Source organism: Gadus chalcogrammus, chromosome 23 (genome assembly GCF_026213295.1).
Source record: "Gadus chalcogrammus isolate NIFS_2021 chromosome 23, NIFS_Gcha_1.0, whole genome shotgun sequence".
Taxonomy (NCBI): Eukaryota; Metazoa; Chordata; class Actinopteri; order Gadiformes; family Gadidae; genus Gadus; species Gadus chalcogrammus.
The window spans coordinates 20,870,638-20,889,708 of record NC_079434.1 but is presented as its reverse complement, the minus strand read 5'-3'; the positions used below and the strand labels follow the sequence as shown (position 1 = coordinate 20,889,708).

Below are 19,071 nucleotides of genomic sequence, written 5' to 3'. Positions count from 1 at the left end.
AATGCTGTCGGTCATCAGGGACTATAGGAGAGAGACGGGTTTATAACCAGAGGTAATGCTGTCGGTCATCAGGGACTATAGGAGAGAGACGGGTTTATAACCAGAGGTAATGCTGTCGGTCTATCAGAGACTATAGGATAGCGACGGGTTTATAACCAGAGGTAATGCTGTCGGTGCATCAGGGACTATAGGATAGAGACGGGTTTATAACCAGAGGTCATGCTGTCGGTCCATCAGGGACTATAGGAGAGAGACGGGTTTATAACCAGAGGTAATGCTGTCGGCCCATCAGGGACTATAGGAGAGAGACGGGTTTATAACCAGAGGTAATACTGTCGGTCCATCAGGGACTATAGGATAGAGACGGGTTTATAACCAGAGGTAATGCTGTCGGTCCATCAGAGACTATAGGAGAGAGACGGGTTTATAACCAGAGGTAATGCTGTCGGTCCATCAGGGACTATAGGAGAGAGACGGGTTTATAACCAGAGGTAATACTGTCGGTCCATCAGGGACTATAGGATAGAGACGGGTTGATAACCAGAGGTAATGCTGTCGGTCATCAGGGACTATAGGAGAGAGAGGGGTTTATAACCAGAGGTAATACTGTCGGTCCATCAGAGACTATAGGAGAGAGACGGGTTGATAACCAGAGGTAATGCTGTCGGTCCATCAGGGACTATAGGAGAGAGACGGGTTTATAACCAGAGGTAATGCTGTCGGTCCATCAGAGACTATAGGATAGAGACGGGTTTATAACCAGAGGTAATGCTGTCGGTCATCAGGGACCGTTCTGCCGCAGCCTCTCCTGACCTTGTAGAACCACAGCCAGCTGCTCAGTGGCCGACCTCTTCAGAGACAGGTCCACGCTGTCCGACGTCAGGATGCCAAACAGCTTCTCCACCGACTCCACCTGCACAGCGAACACACACGCACACGCACACGCACACACACAGTTGTTTGAGTGGCACACAATTACAGTTTTGCATGCTTGAGCAGTGTCATCACCCCCAAGGTGATTTTATAGACCCCCCCAACATTAAATGCCGCAATAATTGCCAAAAAAACGGATTTCATCAAAATCAGTTCTCGGAAAACGTAAAAGAAAGAAAGGAGGACCGAGTGTGTGATGGAGTGGCGTCCCGGGGTAAGAAGGTGAGATGGGGGAGGTGAGAGGTAGACCTTGAGGAAGGACTTGCTGCAGGTGTCCAGTGAGACGTCCATCAGGTTCTGGGTGCAGTAGAGTCCAGGGAGCGAGGCGAGGGTCAGCTGGTCCAGCTCTGGCCTGGCTGCCTCCGAGGCCCCAGGGCCAGAGAGATGAGGCAAGATGTGCTCCACTGCCGCCGATCGCACCCTGTGTGAAGTACAGGCCATGGGGCGGGGGCTTTATTAAGCATAGAGCAACGTCGGGCGCTGCAAGACATTCAAGACAAGCATAGCTTAAAAGGTTTTCTTCTGTGTATGGCAGCCAGAGGTGTTATGTTTCCAATAATGAAACTGCTATGAAAATATGTATTAACTTTGGAGCAACTGAATATACAAGCTCAATGGAGGACCACAATAGTGTACTGTATATATTATAATTCCCACAGTATTCATTTATATATATGATATTCAGCCCACAATTGCCTCCCCCCCCCCCCTCACTGAGTCACTGATGCAAGGCAGAACTAGCAGAGCGTCAAACTCCTGTCTCACTGATGCAAGGCAGTACTAACAGAGCACCGACCTCATAACTCACTGATGCAAGGCAGTACTAACAGAGCACCGACCTCCTGTCTCACTGATGCAAGGCAGTACTAACAGAGCACCGACCTCATAACTCACTGATGCAAGGCAGTACTAGCAGAGCACCGACCCCCAGACCCACTGATGGGAGACAGGAGGTTCTAGCAGAACACAGAGCTCCTGACTCAATGGTCGGTCGCTGCTGCTGCTGCTTCACAGACCGCCGCTGAGACCCCCGTCGTCAAACTGATCAAACGTGTTGCGGGATCACACACACACAGGGGGGAGCGCACACACACACACACACACACACACACACAGACACACACACAGACACACACACACCTTCTGCGGATATCTGACAAAACGCACGTGTGCGTTGTCAGATATCCGCAGAAGGTGTGTTACAGGTGTGCGCGCGAAGGACTACACACAAAGCCTGGGGAGGGTCGGAGGGGGGTGTTGGGGGTCGGGGGGGTGGGGGGGACTCACGTGGGCTGCTTGGTGAAGAGGAGGCGGAGTGCGGCGCGGAGACGGGCGGGGTCGGGCAGGGGGGCGGCGCCTGCAGCATCGGACCCCCCGCTGAGCAGCAGGACGCACTGACCCAGAGGGTCCCCAGTGCTGGCGTACCCCTGCACACACACACACACACACACACACACACACACACACACACACACACACACACACACACACACGGACACGGACACACACGCACACACACACACACACACACACACACACACACACACACACACACACACACACACACACACACACACACACACACACACACACACACACACACACACACACACACACGGACACGGACACACACGCACACACGGGCACACACACACACACACACACACACACACACGCACGCACACACACACACGAATATACCCACACATGCAAACACACACACAAGTAAGGAAACCAACATACAGTCATGAATGAATACACCCACACATCAAAACAAATACACACACACAAACACACACGGACAGACATGCACAAACCCACACATTAAAAGTCAAGACACACGCACACAAACACACACATGGAAACAATCCCAAACAATTACACACAGACACACAAGGTCACACAAACACACATGGAAACAAACACACAATCACACAAACACACTCGGTGTTTAGAGAGAACAGTGGCAAGGCGTTGCGGCGGTGAATAAATCTGCATCGCTCTGTGTGGCGCCGTGTGGGGGGGGGGGGGGGGGGGGGGGTTCCCCGTCTCTCAGTGACCTCCCTGAATCTAATTGTTCTTGACAAGCCCGCCGTAACCCTCATGGTTATGCATGGACGCCCCCCCGGCTCCGCGGCTGCCTCAAACCGCACAATTAATACGAATTGCGTTACTCAATACAGAAAGAAAAAAGAAAGAGAGGAAAAAAAATAATAATAGAGGAGACAATATCACAGTGAATATGCAAATGAGCGAATAATAGACCAGCTCGCGCCGGCTGCACAATACGGAGCCTTTGTGCGTCGCGCGATTGATAAAAATGTTACTTTTGATCACGCTCGCGTCGAGTGGGCAAAAAGAACAGAACATTGTCAGAGCCACTAGTGGTGTTCTTCCATTCCACTGACAGAGCTGTAATGGAGTACTCTGCCCACCCCCCCCCCCCCCCCTCCCCCAACTCAATGAAGGTACCCCACGCCTGGCGGTCGACCGACGTGGGGTTTGGGAGAAGGCGACCTCACCTGCAGGATGGGTACGACCGGATGGAGGGCGGCGTTGAAGCCGTCCCAGGTGGACGCCGTCATCATCCGCCGCCCTTTGAGGAGGAAGAGCAGCACGTCGGTGGCGGCGGAGTTCACCTGCGGATCAGACGGAACGGCTGAGCGGGGGCGCGCAGCGCAGAGCGGTGCTTTATGAGGACTCCTCTGGCTTTAGGACGGCTATTAAACGGGGAGACGGATCGCCGGGGCAGTAAATATCCGCCAGACTTCACCGTGTGGGGATTTAGTGCGAGCCGTTGGCTTTATAAAACAAAGGGGGCCGTGGGGGGGCTGTTCAAAGGTTAAGTGACGAGGACGTGCCTGAGGAGGTGGGGTATTTGCTCTGTGTCCTTAACCGCACACTTCCGATGTAGCAAGGTGCGAATAAAAGAGTTGAGAAGGAGGAGACCGTCACAACTGATTCAATGACTGAGGACCACGTTCTAAAACGTGGGGAACCCTTTGTGTTTTCATGAAATAGTATTGTTGTCTGTGTTGAACTGCTCGTGCTCTCAGGGGTCTTGAACGCTGAGGGGACGGCAAACTCGAACGTTCATGAGAGCCTTTCGATTGACAGGAGGCGGGGTCACCATGGATTGAATCGTTCTGATTGGCTGTCGCTCCATCCCTACATCACAAGTATTGAACTAAAGGATTGACTACAGAAAAAGTGGGCCGAGGCTGAACCTTGCAAACATAGCCATACCCTGTACGTCAGACACACGCACACACACACACACACACACACACACACACACACACACACACACACACACACACACACACACACACACACACACACACACACACACACACACACACACACACACACACACACACACACACACACACCTTCTCTGCAGAGTCCTGTAGGCCGAAGGCGCTGATCTCGTACAGGACTTTGTGGTGGAGCAGGAAGTGGACCCCGTTGCACTGCGGCCGCGACGCGTTCTGGATCCCGAGGCACTCCTGGAGAGAGGGCAAGTGGACGAGAATAGAACGGGTGACCGAGTCACTCCTGCAACTAACACGGCGACTCGACACTGTCACACTGACAAACCATTGTTCACTTCTCTGTTGATAAGACGCCCTCCCACCCAGCCCCCAGAACACCCCGTTGAAGACACCAGCAGGTGCCCTCCTTGCTCCGCTTGCGTTAATCAGGTTTTGTCGCGGTGCTATTTTGAACCACCTCCAATTATCGAGCAGTTACGTTTTCGCATGACGACATGAACGGATTGGCTAATAGCGCGACGGCAATTATGATCTGTGTTATTCTTGAGCATGGAGACGTGTCAATTATGATCCGTGAACGGTCACACCGGAAAGCGATTCCTCAAGGCATCCCTACCTCGTTATTACGCTGAATCTAAGCACACACGTTTGGCTTGCAGGTGTTAGGGCACCTAGCGCTTTTGTTCATTAGTGCATCAAAAGAGGCATAACTAAAAGATCTGTGCGAAGGAACGGTTTAATATACACAAAATAACACAATATATACAAGGAGGACTTCTTCTTTTTTATAATTGACTGCTAACTATATTTTTGTTTACTTCCTCACTCAGATGAATCATATCCTGCTTAACTGAGGAACGTGCCAGGAGTGTTGTGCGAGTGTGCGCGCGTCCTTGCGTGCCCGTGTGTGTTAGTCCATCAACGACCATGAATCAGTGAGTGATCTCCAGGAGGCCGGCGCGGCCCTGACCTTGACCAGGTGAAGCACGCAGGTGTAGGCCTCCGTCTTGACGGCAGGTAAGGGATGAGACAGCAGCTTCAGCAGCAGCCTCTGGCTCTCTGACCGCAGCACCGGGCTGGGCTGGTCCACGCCCCACCTGGAGAGGGAGGAGGAGAGGGAGGAGGGGAGGGAGGAGGGGAGGGAGGGAGGAGGGGAGGGAGGGAGGAGGGGAGGGAGGAGGAGAGGGAGGAGAGGGGGGAGGGGAGGGAGGAGGGGAGGGAGGGAGGAGGGGAGGGAGGGAGGAGGAGAGGGAGGAGAGGGAGGGAGGGAGGAGAGGGAGGAGAGGGAGGGAGGGAGGAGAGGGAGGAGGGGAGGGAGGGGGAGGAGGGGAGGGAGGAGAGGGAGGAGAGGGAGGAGGGGAGGGAGGAGGGAGAGGGAGGAGGAGGCAAGGGAGGGAGGAGGAGGCAAGGGAGGGAGGAGAGGGAGGAGGAGAGGGAGGGAGGAGGAGGCAAGGGAGGGAGGAGAGGGAGGAGGAGAGGGAGGGATGAGAGGGAGGAGGGGAGGGAGGGGGAGGCAAGGGAAGGAGGAGGAGGCAAGGAAGGGAGGAGAGGGAGGAGGAGAGGGAGGGAGGAGGAGGCAAGGGAGGGAGGAGAGGAGGAGGCAAGGGAGGGAGGAGAGGGAGGAGGAGAGGGAGGGAGGAGGAGGCAAGGGAGGGAGGAGAGGAGAGAGGAGGAGGCAAGGGAGGGAGGAGAGGGAGGGAGGAGGAGGCAAGGGAGGGAGGAGAGGGAGGAGAGGGAGGGAGGAGAGGGAGGGAGGAGGAGAGGGAGAGAGGAGAGGGAGGGAGGCGAGGGAGGGAGGCGAGGGAGGGAGGCGAGGGAGGAGGAGGCAAGGGAGGAAGGAGGCAAGGGAGGGAGGAGAGGGAGGAGGAGGCAAGAGAGGGAGGAGAGGGAGGGAGGAGGAGGCAAGGGAGGTGGAAGCAAGGGAGGGAGGAGAGGGAGGTGGAGGCAAGGGAGGGAGGAGGCAAGGGAGGAAGGAGAGGGAGGAGGAGGCAGGGAGGAAGGAAAGAAAAAAAGATTGAATGAAAGGTAGAACGAAAGACAGAAACACAGAAAAATTAAGTCAGGATTCCACCAAATTATGGTGATACCAAAGTACATAGGCAGATTAAGAAACCTCCACAACGTGTGTCTGTCTGTGTCTATGTCTGTGCGTGCATGTGTGCGTGTGCGTGCATCTCTTACAGGTAGGCGCAGGCCTGGACACACTCCTTGATGACAGACAGGTGCTGGTGGTAGGGCAGGCCGTCGATGGCGTGCTCCGCCAGCTCCAATAACTCCAGCCAGTTCTTATCGCCCTGCGGGGGTGGGGGGGTTGGGAGGGGTGGATGTGGGGGTGAGGGGTGGTTGTGGGGGTGAGGGGTGGGGATAAGGATGAAATAAATGGCCTGTTATTGGGCGGGCGGACGGGGAGGTCACGCGGTCTTAACCGGACCACGGGGTGGCTGCGGGTTTAAGCTGCCGTGGCGTTGAGCCAAGGCGATGGACCCCCGGCTGCTGCTGGGGGGGGGGGGGGGCAACCTGCACTCTTAACCCTCCAGCGGTGGTCTGCCTGCATTAATAGTCATGGGCCGGTTAAATATGTGCTGTGTCGGAGAGAGGCGGATCCTGCAGCCGCTTCTCGCCGTGTGGAATCATCACATGGGTTTCCCCCAATGGCGAACACACGCACGTCCATAGCACATGAAAAGAACCGCTGCGCATCAAACACCGGTATCGCTGTGGTAGATGGTAAATGGACCGCGTTTCCATCGCCCCGTCCACTCAGAGCGCAGCACAATTATTGGCTAACATTGGTGAGGCGTCTCGCCCAGGGACACCTCGGCACTCAGCTAGGAGGAGCCGGGGATCGAACCAGCGACCTTCCGGTTCCCGTTGATGTGATGTGGTGCATCACAGCCCTGGGACGGCATCAACCTCGGGGGTCCCCGTTGGTTCAGGGGCGCAGCGGGGCGTTACCTGGGCCTGGGACTCCTTCAGGAAGCCGCAGGTGGACTCCATCCAGAGCGCCGCGCGGGCCACCCGCCGCTGGAGGGCGTGGCCGTCCGGGTCCACCTGCTCCAGGTAGGCTACCGCTGCCTCCTGCACGCCCGGGAAGGCGCCGCCGAGGGCGGGGTCCAGGGCCAGCGTGAGGACGGCCGCCGCCGCGCGCTCCGGGAGGTGCTCGCCGGCCTGGGGAACGCACGGCGTGAAGGGGTTAGTGAGCAGGGGAACATGAACACACTGCTCCATGCCGCGCTGAATCCAGTTTAAACTGGTATGTACTAGGGTTGCCGCGGTATACGGTGTTACCGGAGTTGAGGCCAACACCGATTATTTTGTGAGATTTTTTTTTTAATTAGTATTATTTATTTTTTTTTTTCAGTAATAAAAAACAAATTCAGTAAAAATGAATAATATAATTATAATTAAGAAAATTTTAATGTGCAGAATAGGCCACAGTTCTGCACTGTGCGGGAGAATTGTCACGCCGAGAATTGACGCGCTTCCTCACAAGACAGGTAACCATAGCAACGCCGGTAAACAAACCCCGCGAAGCCCAATCCCTACGTGAGCTCCCCGCGCTACGGCCATCCGGAGGCGCACAGAGCTTTTGCCCGTGATATTATGATATATAAAATTATATTATCCTATTATATATAGAACGTTATAAGACGCAGAGAATTGGCGCGCTGCCAGCCGCTGTCACCGAGTGTGAGAGGAGAGTTGACGGAGAAGATGGCGGTTGACCTATAGTTTCAAAGTTAATACCGTTTATACCGGTAATACCGGTGTTGACACGAGCGTATTACTCGGTGTGAAAATGTCCACACCGCGGCAACCCTAGTAGCTACCATTCCACAGTGTGTTGAAGTCAGTCAGTGAAAGGCACTGTGAGGATATCCGTCTCCATCGGACTGCGTCCGTCCCTGTGGGAGCCGGTTCTGATTCCACATCGCTCACGGCTCATTTGCGACCCGATCAGGGCGTCTTCCCCGTGATTGGTTCAGGAAACCCATCTCGCCTTTCAATCAAAAGGTGCACGAAGCGCGACATTTTAATAAGTAGCGGCGGAGCCTGGTTACCGGCTGTCTTGGCTCACACAGACAGTTTGTTCAGCAACAGGCCGCACCTCCACCCCCAAGGAAAATAAAACACACACACACACACACACACACACACACACACACACACACACACACACACACACACACACACACACACACACACACACACACACACACACACACACACACAGGCTATTGCCAGACCAAGCTCCATCGTAGATTACACGTTGGTCTGGGGAGGCTGCTGTCACTTTCTTCAGCACAAGAGGCGTGATCAACGGGCCTAGTTCAAACGACTCTGTACGCGATTGGCTGCTTGCCGTCGCTTCCCTGAGGTCATTGTGTTAAACCAGCCAATAGCGCGCCATGGGGGGGAAGTCAGCCTTGGTGATTGGCTCGCGCAAAAACGTATCGGGAGCAGAAAGAATCGTATTGTTCCTCTCCAGACCCTTCTGCGGGGCGGATTCAAATCGCCGGCAGAACGGGCTGGGGGTACCCAGTCCAACACACACACACACACACACACACCTTCTCGGGGGGCAGGATGGCCTGCAGCAGTCTGACGGTGAGGATGGCGCTGGCGGTGTAGGCCATCGTGTGGTGGACCAGCGTGCCGGGGGGGCCTCCGCCCTGACAGCCCTGATGATGGTAGCTCACCGCGTCCCCCAGGAGCTCCAGGCAGCTCTGCAGCTTCTCTCGCTGCGGGACGGACAGACGAGGAGAGACACGCAGACCAATGAGTATGCCAGCCTCCTGCACACACACACACACACACACACACACACACACACACACACACACACACACACACACACACACACACACACACACACACACACACACACACACACACACACACACACACACACACACACACACACACAGAAAGGTATAGACAGAGAATCCCCCGAAAAGCTAAACCAGAAAACAAACATGAAACACTGCAGCAGAGAGTGGCATATTAGACACCACAGCAATGCAGTCGGAAACACACACACACACACAGACAGCGACACACACAGACACGCATACACCCACACACACTCCCCCCCACCCCCCCACACACACACACACAAACAATCACACTCACACAGACATCGACACACTCAGACACGGACACACCCACACACACACACACACACACACACACACACACACACACACACACATCATGTACAAACTCGCTCACATACAGACATGGAGCCAGACACAAACATGGTTAGCGGCGCTACGACTGGCTGGGATCTAGAAACAATCGTTAGTTGCATGGGTTAGGGAGCTGCTATAATCACATTCCAAAGTTATTTTGGGATGAGATATAGATCCACACAGACGCACACACACACACACACACACACAAACGCACAAACAAACACACACACCTCAATATCCCAGTATGAATAAATTGGAACAATCTATTCAGAGCAACTTCGTTCCGGCAGCAGAAAAGAAATTTAAAAAAAACAAAAAAAAAATGGGAACAAAATATCAAAACCGCCAGTAGGGGGCAGTAAATGTCCTGAGAAACGTCTTTCGTTGTGAGGAACATGGCTCCCCATAGGGAAGACACACACACACATACAGGTCCAAACACAACACACAGCTCATCTCCATATAAAGATGACAAAACAGTTCTCAGGCGGAGAAGCTCAGGGCGTGTTTCAAACAGCCCAGGGGGCCGCAGGGGCCTGGGTTTGACGGGGATATAAGTCCCAGTTCCGGGGGAAACGCAACGCTTGAGCAACCGGAGAACATCACAAGGCGAACCTGGCGCGGTGAGAAGACACAACACAAAACAACAACGCACAACACGGCAACAACGAAGAGAGAAACAACAACCCACACGTGAATCGCGTGCGCACAAACAAACCGCGTCGGCTCTAACCCAATCAGGCTTCAGAGTTGAACCCGACCGGGGGGCCGCGTGGCACAACGCGCACGACAACGGGGGCCGAGAAAACACCTTTGTTGGCCGGGACAATAAAAGACGGCGGGTTTGTAATGTTCTACGATCCATTCAGCTCCCTCACACCGAGCCGCTCTGCCTCCAAAGCCTCGGCCCATATGCTGCCAGCGCTCTGTGGGCGAGGCGTCGGGTGGCCGCCCGCTCCCTCTCCCCGCTCGAGTGCCTCCATTCATCTACATGAGAGCGCCCGCGTCATGTGTTGCGGCGTGTTGTGTTGCGGCGCGGCGGCGGCGGCGGTGGTGCTACACTTGCCAGCTCGGCCCCCACCAGGCTGCCGTCCTCCCAGACCAGCTCACACACGCTGTCGGCGAGCAGGAGGGCCGCGCCAGACAGCAGCTCCAGGGCACGCCGGAGCACATGGGCCGACTCTGAGGGGGGGGGAGAGAGAGAGGGGGAGGGGGAGGGACAGAGGGAAGGAGGGAGAGAAGTAGAAGAGGAACAGACACAGAAAGAGAGACAGAGAGAGAGAGACAGAGACAGAGACAGAGAGAGAGACAGAGACAGAGAGAGACAGAGACACAGAGAGAGAGAGAGAGACACAGAGATAGAGAGAGAGAGAGAGAGAGAGAGAGAGAGAGAGAGAGAGAGAGATTAAAGAACTACAAAGTATTTTGTATTTACTGTTAGTTTGATAGCAGATTATTTCCCAAAAAGCGATTTACAGGGAATTTGCTTTTTGACAAAAAAATAAAATTGTTCAATGGTTACTTTTAGAGAGCAGTTAATATTTCACCTGTTGAATTTACTCTTAATGGCCAACCATGAACAATTAACGCTTTTGATGCAAAAAGAAGAAAGGAGGAACAGCATAGGGTGAAGAAGACGTGGGTCGGCCCCCAAGCCCAAAGCTCTGCGGTCCGATCTGCAAAATATATAATAACCCCACCCCTCCCAGCTCCACAACGACAACGTAGTTCAGAAATCACCGTACGTCGCTTTGGCCAAAAACGCCCGACCACATGGTAAACAAACCCCCCTACCGGTCTCCAGCAGTGGTACGGCCCGCTCCAGGGTTGCCACGGCGAACTGGGCCAGGCTGAGCTGCTGGAGCTGCAGCTCCAGGACGTCTTCCCCCCCCAGGACCGGGAGATCCAGGGGGGGCACCGCGCCCCCGGGGGAGGGGGCCGCCTGCCCGGACCCCTGGACCCCCGCCGCCGCGGCCGTCGCCCCGCGGTGGGAGCTACCACTGTGGAAGAGCAGGGGACAGAGGGCGTTGGTGGAGGGGGGGGGGGGACACGGTCCTCATCCCTCCCCATAGCGGACGGCGCAGTGTCCTCAACAACACGTTTCGTGTACAATTCATGACTTCGTTGTGACCGGGTCTTTCTTGTTAAAGAGCTGCTCGATCCGGAGCAGAATATATAAAGGGTGGAAATAAATATAGATGCAAGCGCATTTCTGAGATATTAAGTATGAACGGATCGCTAAAATCATACGTAAGAGCTGGGAGAAATTAGTATTTATTTATTTGGGCAATGTGACGGACGTTTCATAGAATGTTTCATACGTGACATTTTATTTTTTAAATAAGACAATCCCATGACCTCATGTTTGTTTACTATTTTCATGTGATTGATTTTTTTTATCTTCTATGTTGAACGTGGAAAATGTTGATGAATAGTAGTTTAAAAAAAAGCATTCAAATCCAAAGCCTTCATCCAGTCATTCATAGGAGGAACACCCCCTCTGTAGCGGGTGCTAGAGGAGCGCGACCGCGGGTTGCTCCTGTGTTTGTGTGTTCTGACCTATTGGAGGCCACGTCTCCGTCCTGGCCGTCCCCTCTGGCTCTCTGGCCGGTCCGGCCCAGCACCGAAGGCCGGAGAGAGCACTCCGAGGCCGGGGACGACGCCCGCGACGGCTGGGTCCCCCGCACGTCCAGGGACTGGGACAGGGACGAGTTCTGGGAGACGGTGTCTACCAAGGCAGACGCACGCATACGATTGGTTTAGAAATACAGAGAGGGAGAGAGGGAGAGAGAGAGAGAGAGAGAGAGAGAGAGAGAGAGAGAGAGAGAGAGAGAGAGAGAGAGAACAAATGTTATATAGTGCTAAAACTTCCACCTCATAAGAATAATAATCTACTACAATGCATGCAATGCATTTGTTAATGAAATAAACGTATCTCTTATCCCACCGTCTCTGTAAAAAATGGTGCGCTTCAATAGATTTATATTAACCTGGTTCCGGTTCCCTTAAACATATTTCATAGGAAATGCACAGGCCGTAGTATTATTTACAATCCAATTAAATGTTTGGTTCATATCACTATTCACAACATATTTACTTCCAGCGAATCTTCAGAGCGCAGCACCTTACCAAAAACAAGAACAACTTATTATTGAAGAAGTGGGAAATGGGGTTTTGCCAAGAATTTCAGAACAGTTTTAAAAGATAGGCCAACAGCGAAGGAGATACAAAACATCCTTAAAGGATTTGGCTGGATTGCGAAGACCCCAGATAACTTTACCATTGTCTATACCCAGATGTAAATCAGCCATGATTTGAGTTGCCCTGGTTATGCAGTTTCCTCACAAACCAAGAAATCCACAAGTCTCAAATATGTGTTTGCACGCCACTTTGCACGCTCACAAATTGGACTGAGAGGATTCTACGTCCATTCACACAACCAGGAAGCGAGCGCCTCATTATGATTCAGAAGTGGATGTTAAGGCTTTCTGCTAATCAGTCCAAACCAACCCTCCTACACTTACCCTTGCAGCTTATGAAATGTTGCTCTTCACTCGGAGTTCAGAATCATCACATCGCCGAAAAACCAGCGACCGTCTTCACTTAGAATTCCAACTGCGCGCCTCTGAGACCAAAAGTCACTGAGCAGGCGCAGTGACGGCCAAACACTTGATTTGTTGTTTACACTTTTGGCGAAAGGAACCTAGCCACTGCAGTTTGTACGCGCTTGTGTTGACTGAGCAGAGATACAGCAATGAGAGCTGCTGAACACTTGCTTGGAATCAACTGGATCTCACTGGCTGCCAACTGCACCGAATTCGGAACTCGCCTACATCTCGATAGAGGGGAGGGTTTAACAAACATTCATTGCTGATTTACATCTCGACAAAGACATCCCTGGGGCCTACAGACATTCAGAAGACCGATGGAAACGCCAAATCTGTTGAAGATCACTGGATTACACTGGATAAAATAAACAACATAACAAGTACCGTTTACTGGCTGAGTTCCCCTTGATTTTCAGGACACCCCTATTTACTGAACTGCTCAATAAGATAAACAAATTAAAAGCCACCCTCAAGCAGATGCATCTCAAGAAAAAGAAAGATGCCTGAATAGAGATGATACTACGAAGACTCATACATCATTGTGTGATGCAAACCCCAGCTTTCATCACACACACACACACACACACACACACACACACACACACACACACACACACACACACACACACACACACACACACACACACACACACACACACACACACACACACACACACACACACACACACACAGCACGTAAACCTCAAAAGAAGAAAATTCAAAGAGCTCCCGGTGAATAGAGAGACCTGCTAGCTTGGCCGAGGAGAAGCCGGGGTCCTGATGAAAGCGCAGTCGGGTCCTCAGGCCCACGCAGAGCTGCTGCAGGCAGCCCAGGGCCTGCACCCCCAGGTGGCTGGCCTCACCTTCAGCCGAACTCAGCCTTAGGAGGGACAGAAGGTTCTGGAGACAAACAGAAAAAAAAAGAAAGGGCCAGGCGACCCCAGCGGTGACACCATTAGTCCCCGACGTTGTTTTTTCTTTTTTCATTAGGATAGAAGATGAGGGCAAAACCAAAAAAAAATAGAAGGGACAGACAGGGGCGTTAAGCAATGCGCCGTATTAATTAATGGCGGATAAACAGGTAGCGGGGACCATCGTTAGGGCGCCCGGCAGGTCGTTTAGAGCGGCCTCGGCGGGAGATTGGTGTCTGAAGGACGGAGGTGGGCCGGCCGCGCGGCGTGGAGAACGAGGGCCGGCGTGATTGTCCTGAACGGCGCCCGGCGGACTGGAGACAGTGATGGAGAAGCCGTGATTAGGCCCATCCAGGGAAAGGGCACCAGGAATTGAATTATCGGAAGAGCGATTCATCCTCAAGTTCCAACGCCCGCGCCCTCTCGACGGTAATGATGCCATGCGTCGCAAACGGCAGTGCTTTAATTTATCTAAATAGCTCCATCTATGGAAGGCGGTGATTCAGCCAGGTTCACACACCCGGGGCACAGAATAACTCTGACCGGGGTTTTATTCGTATGTGTTTATGGAAAGACCCGGGGTGAATGACGGCTTGCTTAAAACATCGGGTTAACCATTCCCCAATAACAACTCTTAGATGCAAGACAACAACAACAACAACATTTGACCCGTGTTAATTAATTACCGACCCGTTAATGTGTACTGGTTGTATTCCCTTCCCTTGTATCCACTGGTGAAATAAAGGGCTCAGACAGAAGCACAGACAGCGGAGACAGACGTCACTGTGGCGGTCGGAGATCACGGCCGGTCAAACGCAATTTGCTCGCCATAATTCTTACGGTCTCTGAAGCAGCACTAGCCGACTCCTACTTTGTAAAACGAGTCGTACGATACGTCTGCTTCCACGGGTTTGGGAGGGCCAACGCAACAAGCGCGTAGAATACGGCTGCCACCTCTTCATTAGGGCAATAAAAGGCAGGAGGGTTATTAAAGCCTAAAGGTGAGGGCCAGCGAGGACTAGCCTCTCGGGGCTCACTAAGGCCAGAGCAGCCGGGTTAATTACCACTGTGATATTCATAAAGGTCAGGGAGAAAAGAGTGTCATTTACGCTGACAGTGTGAAGCCTCACACCCCCAAACCCCCGCCGCTCTCCCTGCTGCATGTCTGCAGAAGGGAGAGCACCACACAGAGTACACCGTACGCTTTAAAGGTAACCCCCCCCACCCCCCCCCTCTCTCTATGCAGACCAGGGAATCTTGACAGCTCGAGATGGGCTGACCCTGAAGACAGTATGGTGGGAAAATATTGAATGTTGAGCTTGCAGGATTCTCGTAGGAAATCTGGCATTTGCTCTTATCAAATGGACTAATATCGGGCCTGAAATCCTGCATGGATTTCCATACTCTTCTGCATGCGAGATGAAAGCATGATAAAACATTTTGCCATTGAACTTACAGCTTATATAATACAATGGATCCTTTACAAAACAGTTTTTTTGGGCCATATGGCCGCAGACATCAGAGCTGGTATGTCACGGTCAATGGGTCAAGTAATCCACAGTGAGAGACTTCCTTCTTCCCCTATGCGCTCCAGCTCTAAACAGTGGGATATCTAGCACTCTCTACACCTTGTACAGTGTAGTGGAGTCTCCCTGAAAAACCTCCAATGTTGACACAAACTCAACCATTGCAATTATCTATCGTTATTGTTATGTAGAAATAACTGAGTGTTACATTATAGCAAAATAACATTAAAAAATGTGTGTGCATGCATAAAGATGTGCATGTGCATTAGGGCTTTGACTCCGAACTTCGTTATTCGAATATAATTCGAATATCAAAAAATAAATCAAAATTCGAACAAATATTAGGCAGCCCTTAATATTGGAACCTGTTATGGGCAGGCCAAGAGGGAGAGACGTCGGAGAACCCGACTCAGTCTATTCATAATATTGTAATGACCACGGAAGAGGCAGTGAATGTATTGATTAGAGTATTGATTAGACAGCGATATATTTGAAACCGAATAAAACGTTGGAACACGCAAGAATGGTTACCATAGCAACGCGGTAAACAAATCTCGCGAAGCCCAATCCAGGTCTTACTGAAGGCATTTAATGGTCAAAATATTATTAATAAATATTCGAATATATTCGAATATTAATATTAATAAACAAACAAACTTCGAATATGATTTTTGGGCAAAAGTCAAGGACCTAATGTGCATGCATATTGTTAAAGACGGTTTTCTTTAAAAAAAATAAGCAGTCAAAAGCTTCTTAGCAAAATAACATTAAAAAATGTGTGTGCATGCATTGTGTGTGATTTATTGGGGCAGAAGTCCTACCTGCACGATACTGGGTCTTTGCAGGAAGATCTCAGCAGGGAAGTCCTGCATGATGACATCGCGCAAGAGTTGACAAGTGGTCCGTACCAAGGTGGGATCGCTGCTCCTCAGAGAACTGGGTCAAACACAACAATGACAAGGGGGATCGGTTAGCTTTGGAAAATGGATGGGAGTAAAAATAAACTGAATCCCTTTATTTATTTTTTAAAAGTTCACCCACCTTTCATTGGATGAAAGTATGTGTCTGTCCGTGGTAGTCAAGGGCAACCACGGGAACATAGAAAACTTCAGGCATTTCACAGACTCACACACTGAAAACAAACAAAACAATGCAATTAAAAACACAATAAAAACACACTGCAATATAATGTCAAAATCAATATACAACTCGATGTATGTGTTTAAAATACCTGCTATCCTCTGAGGTGGGGCGTCTGTGTGGCCTGGCCTACTCTTCTGGAAATAACCGATTTTGGCCGAATCGTCTTTAGGTAGCGCTGAAGAACAGAACGAACATTTCTTAAAGTTTCCCGAAGCCCCACAGAAATGGGCGACTTCACACACACACACACACACACACACACACACACACACACACACACACACACACACACACACACACACACACACACACACACACACACACACACACACACACACACGCGTATATATATACACGTCTGATATTCTCTCATTGTAGATAGTAAGCAGAACTGAATGCCTCGGCTCTGACTCGGGGGGCTACCTGGGGGCGTGTCTGCGCCGTGTCCGCTGGAGTGGGGGGGTACGGTGGTATAACTTGGGAGTAGATCCGGTAGATGGAACAGCTGGTCCAAGGTGCCATCGATGACAGCTCGCAGCCGGGGGTCCACGTTAGGAGACAGCTGGGTAAGGAACTCCACCGCCCCAACGTCTCTCAGCATCTGGGCTGCGCTCGGATGCTACGTGAGGAAGATGACAGTTACCGCAAACCGTCCGGAAATCAAATCACGGCAAAAATAGATAAACTATTTCATAATTTGGTCCAGCATTGCAAATACGCTCAAATACATACGTATATTGTGTAATTCAGCTATCTGCATTAACCAACTCTCAAAATCCTTGTAAAAGTCCACTTACATTATTATGCTTATTATTAATCTCTTTCTAACCTTGCGTCATGGTTTGTTATGTACGATGCCATCGGCTTGCATACTCGTCCGTACCTTGGATAACGTAGAGAGCAGTTCAAGGACCTCGTCCTGCATCGGGACCTCAGGGAAGTTGAACCATTCCAGGAGCACCACGAACAGCATCCTCTCCTGGACCAGGTCGGACAGCGACAGCAGGGAGTGTTCCAGCTTGGAGAGGATGCTCTTCATGGCTCGGACCCTTATCTCCTTAAGGGAGTGACCTTTGAAAGGGAAGGATCAGTTGAATAGAATAGAGGATAAGGGTCACATATTTCAAACTTTATTAGAAGCAAGCACCTGTAAGAGTTTTCATTTGTGGAACCTTAACACTTTGTTTTACTGTAACGTTACGGTACTGTTACGTAACTTTACGTTACAGTACGTTACAGCACGTAACGTTACAGTACGGTACAGTTAACGTAACGTAACGTGTTTCACCGTTCGTGTTATATCAACCGTAGGCTACGATTCAAAAGGCAATATTGTTGTTAATTGTTTCCTGGTATTTTTAGAGAGCCATTAGAACACTTAAAGACAATAAATAGTGTATATAGTTCGTAAGAATTACAATCCTGCGACCACTTTAGTTAGCAGCGAAGATGCTGACCACCGAACTTCGCTCAGTTTATTATCGTGCGTTTCGTACCTATTTTCTTTACAAGATGAGAAAGATCCATATCCAGTTTATTATTGTGGCGATGGTGATAAAAAAAATCTATAAGTAACGACACTAACGTTACGAGTCGGGCGACATCAGCATGATGCTAAACTTCTGTCAGTGTCACATCAGCAGCGTTTACCCGGGGTTGTTTTCAACGTACGCGCCAGAGCGGCGTCCCTTGACTTCCTGGTTGGGAGCAAGGGGGTGTTCAAGAAACACACGGGGGTGTTCAAGAAAAACACGCGTCCTCTGAAGGACCCATATAGTCAACATTACACAGGTTAAATATGATATTTACAAGTGCTGTTTACTCTATGGTATGTGTAGTATATATGAATAGACGGCTTAACATTGTGTGAGTACACACACAGTGTAAACTCATAACATATATTATATGTTTATTTTCTTCACTTTGTGTGCCATTGACTCTTCCCTTAAAAGTGTTCAAAGGGAAGAATCAATAACACAAAGACCAAAATATCTATAATATATTATACACTCAACCTCATACTTAAGTTAGTATAATGAGCACAAAATGATGAAATAAATGAATAGACTTGTTGTCCTCTTGGATTTAACAGCTGCTTTTGACACAGTCGACCACAATATCCTCCTCCACCGCCTGCAATACACCGTTGGACTCACAGGAAATACACACAACTGGTTCACCTCTTACCTCACCGGCAGACCCGAGCACGTCGCCCTGGGCAAAGCAAATCGCACACCCACAGTGTCACCCGCGGTGTCCCCCAGGGCTCGGTGTTGGGCCCCACCCTTTTCTCCATCTACCTGCTCCCCCTGGGCAGCGTCATCAGTAGGCATGGGCTATCCTACCATTGCTATGCTGATGACACACAGCTGTACCGTGCCCCCTGCCAACATCCACACTGACCACCTGCCTGGAGGAGAGAGAGGCGTGGATGAAGCTCAACTTTCTTCAATTGAAGAGCTCTAAGACAGAAGCCATCG

The 19,071-nt window shown here is 51.1% G+C and overlaps 1 protein-coding gene across 1 annotated transcript in view; it reads right to left on the bottom strand.

Annotated features, from left to right (window-relative positions):
• Positions 1 to 18,238, bottom strand: part of rttn (rotatin) — a 63,912-nt gene extending 45,674 nt beyond the window's left edge. Inside the window, exons 1-19 of the mRNA XM_056584649.1 lie at positions 18,088 to 18,238; positions 17,475 to 17,662; positions 17,015 to 17,210; positions 16,680 to 16,766; positions 16,490 to 16,580; positions 16,270 to 16,384; positions 13,758 to 13,911; positions 11,963 to 12,131; positions 11,198 to 11,403; positions 10,470 to 10,585; positions 8,780 to 8,950; positions 7,164 to 7,376; positions 6,390 to 6,502; positions 5,179 to 5,305; positions 4,326 to 4,442; positions 3,456 to 3,572; positions 2,221 to 2,360; positions 1,183 to 1,354; positions 814 to 913 (exon numbers count right to left, since the gene is read on the bottom strand). Coding sequence (XP_056440624.1) covers positions 814 to 913; positions 1,183 to 1,354; positions 2,221 to 2,360; positions 3,456 to 3,572; positions 4,326 to 4,442; positions 5,179 to 5,305; positions 6,390 to 6,502; positions 7,164 to 7,376; positions 8,780 to 8,950; positions 10,470 to 10,585; positions 11,198 to 11,403; positions 11,963 to 12,131; positions 13,758 to 13,911; positions 16,270 to 16,384; positions 16,490 to 16,580; positions 16,680 to 16,766; positions 17,015 to 17,210; positions 17,475 to 17,662; positions 18,088 to 18,118 — 2,623 coding nt within the window. The 5' untranslated portion in view covers positions 18,119 to 18,238. The remainder of the gene's footprint in view (positions 1 to 813; positions 914 to 1,182; positions 1,355 to 2,220; positions 2,361 to 3,455; positions 3,573 to 4,325; positions 4,443 to 5,178; positions 5,306 to 6,389; positions 6,503 to 7,163; positions 7,377 to 8,779; positions 8,951 to 10,469; positions 10,586 to 11,197; positions 11,404 to 11,962; positions 12,132 to 13,757; positions 13,912 to 16,269; positions 16,385 to 16,489; positions 16,581 to 16,679; positions 16,767 to 17,014; positions 17,211 to 17,474; positions 17,663 to 18,087) is intronic.
• Between the last annotated feature and the right edge of the window lie 833 nt (positions 18,239 to 19,071).